The sequence below is a fragment of the Sinocyclocheilus grahami genome, unplaced genomic scaffold, assembly GCF_001515645.1.
Source record: "Sinocyclocheilus grahami isolate Dianchi unplaced genomic scaffold, SAMN03320097.WGS_v1.1 scaffold209.1, whole genome shotgun sequence".
In the NCBI taxonomy this organism is placed as follows: domain Eukaryota; kingdom Metazoa; phylum Chordata; class Actinopteri; order Cypriniformes; family Cyprinidae; genus Sinocyclocheilus; species Sinocyclocheilus grahami.
In genome coordinates this window covers 1,773,743-1,779,907 of record NW_015505388.1, presented here as the reverse complement: position 1 = coordinate 1,779,907, position 6,165 = coordinate 1,773,743, and the positions used below count along the sequence as shown (strand labels likewise).

Genomic DNA, 6,165 nt, shown 5'->3' with positions numbered 1-6,165 from the left:
CTGAATACTTAGGACCATGTGTTATTTCAGTTTTTCTTTTTTAATAAATCTGCATAAATGTCAACAATTCTGTGTTTTTCTGTCAATATGGGGTGCTGTGTGTACATTAATGAGGAAAAAAAATTAACTTAAATGATTTTAGCAAATGGCTGCAATATAACAAAGAGTGAAAAATTTAAGGGGGTCTGAATACTTTCCGTACCCACTGTATATTAGGAAAACAGAAATATAAACTGCTTCAAGCAAGTCCTTTTTAAGTGTTAATTTTGGACTAAGTTATGAATAAGTTTAAAGCTTATAAAATATTTCAAAAAACAAAAGTAGATTCCTGTGATATGCTTTTCATAACTGCTACTATGCCTGTTTACTTAAGTTAGAAAATGTTTAAGAGTTTTTCAAGGCCTCAAAAACATTGACTATTACACTTTTTTGACATATAGTTTTAGTCACAATATTCTGCATTCTTTATATAGATGTCTGGGAACAAGTGTCAATGTAAAAGGTATGAGGAAAGAAATCAGATCAATCTATGGATCACTGGATGCTCATCTGTATCACAACATAAGCCATGACTCATAGGATGGGAGACATTGACTAAGGCACTGAAAGAAAGAGTGAGGTTCTTTGGCAGGATCTGGAATGGTAAGTCAGAGATGAATAAATGTGAGGCATTTATCAGGCTATCTGTTGATGTTTTTGTTTATCAACTACAGACGCGCCAGAATCAGATATAACAGTCTGCACATACTGACTGAGGAAAGAACATGTAAGCTAAGTGTAATCTTAACATCTTTTTAGAATAAAACAAATCACTTTAAAAACTAAGTGTCTAAAATATCATGTGCCTTAATATTTCAAGCACCTAAAAATATTAAATATTAATATTAATATTAATATAAAGTATAAAATAATTCATAATTATTTATTTCTATTATTATTATAATTTTTTTTTATAATAAAAGGATCTCTCAAGAAGCCAAAAAAGCCATTTAAGCTGAAGAACCTGAAAGCGCCACTCATGAACAACCTTATTTTTACAGTTAGCGTACACTTCTATATTATTAACAATTATCATATGAAAATACCAAATTGTTTTAATTCTCCTGTACATTGAAATAAAACGCAAACCCATATGCAAAATGTACTTGAAAACTTGTTTTTTGTGTATTTTCAGTGTAGAATAGTTTACATAGATGAAGCTATAGTTTAGAATTTGTATTTGTATAGTTTAGTTTTCGCATTATGTTATGTGAAAGAATGGAAACGTGTCCAGTTTACTAACAAAAATTAAAAAATCCATTCTTACTTGGCTCTTGTTGGCTGCCACCTTGGCAAAAAGTGCCTGAGACACTTTTGCCCGTTTCATTTCCTGCTGGATTTCGTCATAAATGGCTGAGGTGATGTTAACCAGTGGCTCCAGTTTCAGGGGAAGGTCAGGGTTAGGACCAGAAGTTTTGGACTGTGAGGGTCCAGCAGTCAAAGGTAAAAGCAACAAAGACATATTGGTTAGATAAATATTGATAATTGCTAGAGAGAGTACAATATGAGATAACATTCATGGATGACATTTTAGACCCTTGTTCGTACCTGCAATGTACTGAGATTTTAGCAGATAAATCATTAAAGCATCCCGTTAGTAAACTCTTTTTAGTACGTGTTTGAAGTATGGTGTATTGATTTTAGAGTGGTGTGTTTTCTTATTCAATGTTTGAAGTTGCCCTGCAGGCACAGGCAAGTAATCTCACATTCCCCAGTAAAAACGATTGCGAGATAAACATATACAGACATAATAGTAATGATAATACACAACCACATTCCCTAAGACCAAAGAATGGGAACTTTGTTCTCATATCAGAAAGATTTTTTTATTATATACATGGTTTCTTTTACAATGGTGCTGAGGTTGAAAGCAGCTGTATTCATATGATTCATACAAGCATTCTAGAAAGTCCACGCACCAGGTTCCAGGTCATTTAATATAAACATGCCATGACAAGAGCAGAACCATGCTTTCCTGCTTTTGTCATTTTAGAGAATCAAGGGCAAGAACTTGTGGACCCGGCGTTTTAATGGGTGTGAATCTTTAACAAACATATACATAGTTGTAAATCTTCAATATAAACATTATAAATTTGACCTTCTGTAGTAGCTTGGCTTTTATTTGCAAAATGGGAAAAGTTTTGTGCGTACAGTTGATCATTACAGTTGATCTCATTGGTCTCGGATGAGGTACACTCTATGAGGAAATGAAGTGAGTGTTGATGTAATCCTCACCGAGTTTGTGATTTTGGTCTTATTCTTCCAAATAGATGCCCACGCGTCAGGGGTTAACTGTTCATCGATGCTGCGCTCCCACACTTTCTGCATTGGGAGGTATGGTGTGAAGTTAGCAGTAAGAAGGTAGCAGTCAGGTTTTACCTTTGACCCTTAGAGGGCACTGTCTTGAAAGGCAGTGTGGTTGTTTTAGTGAGTTATCCATATTGTTGTTGTCAATGTCAATATGTATTCATATTCAAAGACAAGATATAATTTACATTTACTAGAAAAATAGCATAACATTGAGTGCTTTAGTTAAAGATGTCAGGAGCTAAACATTTGACCTTTGTTGCTGTCTTAAAGCTGGAAGACTCTACATGACTTTAGTTGCTGTGAGTCAGAGATTTTGCTGAAAGTGATATTTTGAGCCAATTTTACAACGCATATTGTTTTAATTTGTCATGCATCTCCTATCAAAGAGGCACATGTTTCTGCGTGAGTTTGTTGGGTTCAGAAAGACTTAAAAGTCTGGTAGTGTGTGATCCCCTTAGTTGTTTATGTATGATGCCCAGTTTTGTTTTGTTTTTCGGCAAGTGTGTGATGGCAAGTGCTTTAAAATATCTTAAGGTTTTAAAAGTTGTGTAGCATATTCCAGCCTTTACTAAACTTCAGTGTTCTTTACTAAATTTCTTGCATTTTTTTAAACTTAGCTTTATAACACACAGATTACAAAGAAAACAACATAGTGTAAGCCAAACAAAACAAGTAAACAGATCACATGAATCCAGACAGAAACAAAAGCAATCTCATAGGCGTACGGATAAACAATTCAGAATCAGACACAACACAAGCTTTCAGGTATTTCTACACCCAGTCAAACATACAAACAAAGCAGCAACAGGGGAAAAGAGATGTTTAGGGGGCTGAATCTAGTCAAGGGTGAGAAAGTGGGGTACCTGAGAGAGGCGGGCGCAACCAGGGCTGGGGTTTGTGCTTGGGGGCAGACTCACAGGGGGGTTCATGCTGCGCTCTCGCTCTTCCTGGTAAATTCGGTCCCTTTCACTCTCAGGTAAGTTCAGGAAGTTTTGCATCGCTTTGAGGTTCACTAGCAAGGACTGAGAGGCTGAGCGTGGGTCCTCCTCTTTTCGTAAGATCTCTGACAACAGGCCCTGTTGAACACACATAAACATGCACGTAAGCACATAGGAAGTGATTTGCAAAAGGCTCATTTTCTTGCAACACATACATCCAGTTACCTCACCTGGACCATGTAAGTATCCACCCACTCTTTAATGACTGTGCACTATGTTGGATGTAATTGGACATAAATTAGACCTGCAGTTCACCAGGGGCACGTTCAAGCTCAAACCGGTGTGCACCGTTTTGCTATGGTTTCCGGTTTGAACGACATGTTTCCTGGAAACGGTGTGCAACGGTGTGCAACAGGGTTTGAGATACGTTTTCTCTTGTTTGGTGGGTGTGTCAAAAATGTCAGCCCAATCAGCAGCAACATGTGTATAAACCACGTGGTATTAAAGAGACAGCTCGCACAATGTAATTAACATCAAAATAAATTCACAAGAGCAAGTATATTGTTTGCACATGTTTATTTACATTAAAGTCAAAATTTAAATAATAAGAGCACATGTATAGATCTGGAACTTCTTTAAGTATGTCTTAATATAATTTAGTAATTGCAATGTCTTCTGGTCCATGTCCTTTCTGTAGGAAGGTGTGCTAGACACTGATTAATGTAACATAAAAATACTATACATATTTTGCTATTGTATTGTGGAGTGACACTTTCATAAACTTTTCTATACTCCTCTGATTATATAATGGTAAATATTACAATAGGTGGATTATCCTTCACCTGAAATATTTGTCTTTTCATCCTGAAATGCGAGGCAAATGTTGGATAACAATAATTAGGAACCACAGTTTCCACAAATCCCTTCACTCGATTGGGATGTTCTCTTTTATTCTGGACGGCAAGGGCAGTGACTGCAACATCCAGCGTATTTTGCAGTATTAAACACGTATTTATACCGATTTCATCAGGCTCCGAAAATTCTTCAAAAAGAACACAAAGAATGGCCTTCTCAGCTGCCATAGTTGCAACTCTTGCGTCATCAGAACAGAGTGTTCAACGCACCACTGTATCCGTTTAAAAAACATTTTGCACCGTTTTGTCGGGGCTGAACGCAGCCCAGGTGTGTTTGCTGCCGGAAGGGTGTATGAGAGGATCCAACCTCTGGATATGGAGTTATCATGCTGACATGCTTAAAGCGACTCACATACCTGAAACCTCCAACAGAACAGCTTTGACACCTTTATTGCCTGTTTTTGTTTAGTTCAGTGCCAAAATAAACTTGCATTAGTTCTGATTTTTATATGGTCTGATTTCTATATTTGGTCTGTGTTTGGGATAGTTACTAGCAAATTCACCCAGTCTATTTCTAAATGCATGCTATTGATTTTATTGTAAACAATTAATTGATGCATATGTTTAATTTTAAAAAAAGTTGTAAAAAATTGGACTTTGTAAAAAAAAAAAAAAGGTTGTTGGATGGAGCTTAATGCAAGCTTGCAAATGATTATAAATATGGGTTCTTGCAATTGACTGCTCAATCCAATCAACAACAAACAGAGAAGCAAGTCCCCATCCAACATTTTTTTTTCTTTTTCGATAATACGTTTCACTTGGATGTAAGTGACAATAAAGTAGAAAAGATCTGTCACTACTTCCGTTATATGACAACTTTAAATGGTATTACAAACTCAGAATAAATGTAAAAAAAAAACTACAAAATTAAAACTATAACATTTTAAAATTCATTAAAAAATAAAATAAACATTTAATTTTCATATTATTTTTTATTTTATTTTATTTTTTAAAATACAGTTTGGTAAATGGTAAAGCAAATACATTTGCTTTGGCATTAATTGAACTAACTTCACACTTACCAAAAGTTACCTTACCTTACCAAAGGCATGTTTAAATCATTTGTTTAAATATTACTTTTGCAAGCAATTTTTGTTAGGTATAACTTACAGAAACTTAATGTCCAAATAAAAAGTGCATTAAAATCATTGCGATATTCACAGTGTTACATAATTTACAAATATCATTACAAATACATCATGAATATTCAATACATCGCCACGCCCTAGTGACTGGTATGTTCTGAAGAGGCTCTTTGCTACTATATATGGTGTAGTGTCTCCTTTCTCAAAGTTTTTCTTTAAACCTTTGAACCATTAAGTGAATAACATATTCTCCACCATGCAGTCTATACTTTACCTGTGTACGGTTGAAGGCAACTCGAGCGAACACTGCCTGTGAGACACTGGCCCTTTTCAGCTCGTCTCGCACCTGCTGGTAGACATCAAAGGAGACTTCCGCAGCTGAGGGGTTGGACCCAGGCTCTCCAGGGCCACCGGACTTGCTAGGCCGCGGGATGGGTGGGTGATTGAGAAACTGTTGGTTAAGAGCTTGCGGATGCTGATGCAGGAGGCGGCTGACGACCAGCTGCTGGTTGATAAGATGAGCCATGGCTAACTGCTGCCTCACCAGCTGTGGACTGAGCTGAGGTGAGAGAAGTCCTCCAGGCGCCAAAAGAGGTTGCAGGGCAGCAGGCGGAGGTGGAGGAGGCACCTGAGCCCGTAGCGGAGGACTGTGATGGAGCTGTAATTGCGGCTGCCCTTGGGATGGAGGCTGAGACTGGGTTGAATTCTGAGGTTCTCCAGAGCCGCCTTTCACCAGAGAGCCGGCACTGTTCAAGGGACAGAGCTGCGCCAGACCAGCCAGGTGAGAGGGCGGACGCTGGGCTAATACACAGAAGTCAGTGAGACTGTCCCTTTCAACTGTGGTGGGATGGATATGCGTATGAGGCACTAGAACAAACT

General features: G+C 37.4%; 1 protein-coding gene across 1 annotated transcript in view; it reads right to left on the bottom strand.

Annotated features, from left to right (window-relative positions):
• Positions 1-6,165, bottom strand: part of satb2 (SATB homeobox 2) — a 41,145-nt gene that overhangs the window by 10,445 nt on the left and 24,535 nt on the right. Inside the window, exons 8-11 of the mRNA XM_016286420.1 lie at positions 5,561-6,123; positions 3,213-3,425; positions 2,275-2,361; positions 1,307-1,459 (exon numbers count right to left, since the gene is read on the bottom strand). Coding sequence (XP_016141906.1) covers positions 1,307-1,459; positions 2,275-2,361; positions 3,213-3,425; positions 5,561-6,123 — 1,016 coding nt within the window. The remainder of the gene's footprint in view (positions 1-1,306; positions 1,460-2,274; positions 2,362-3,212; positions 3,426-5,560; positions 6,124-6,165) is intronic.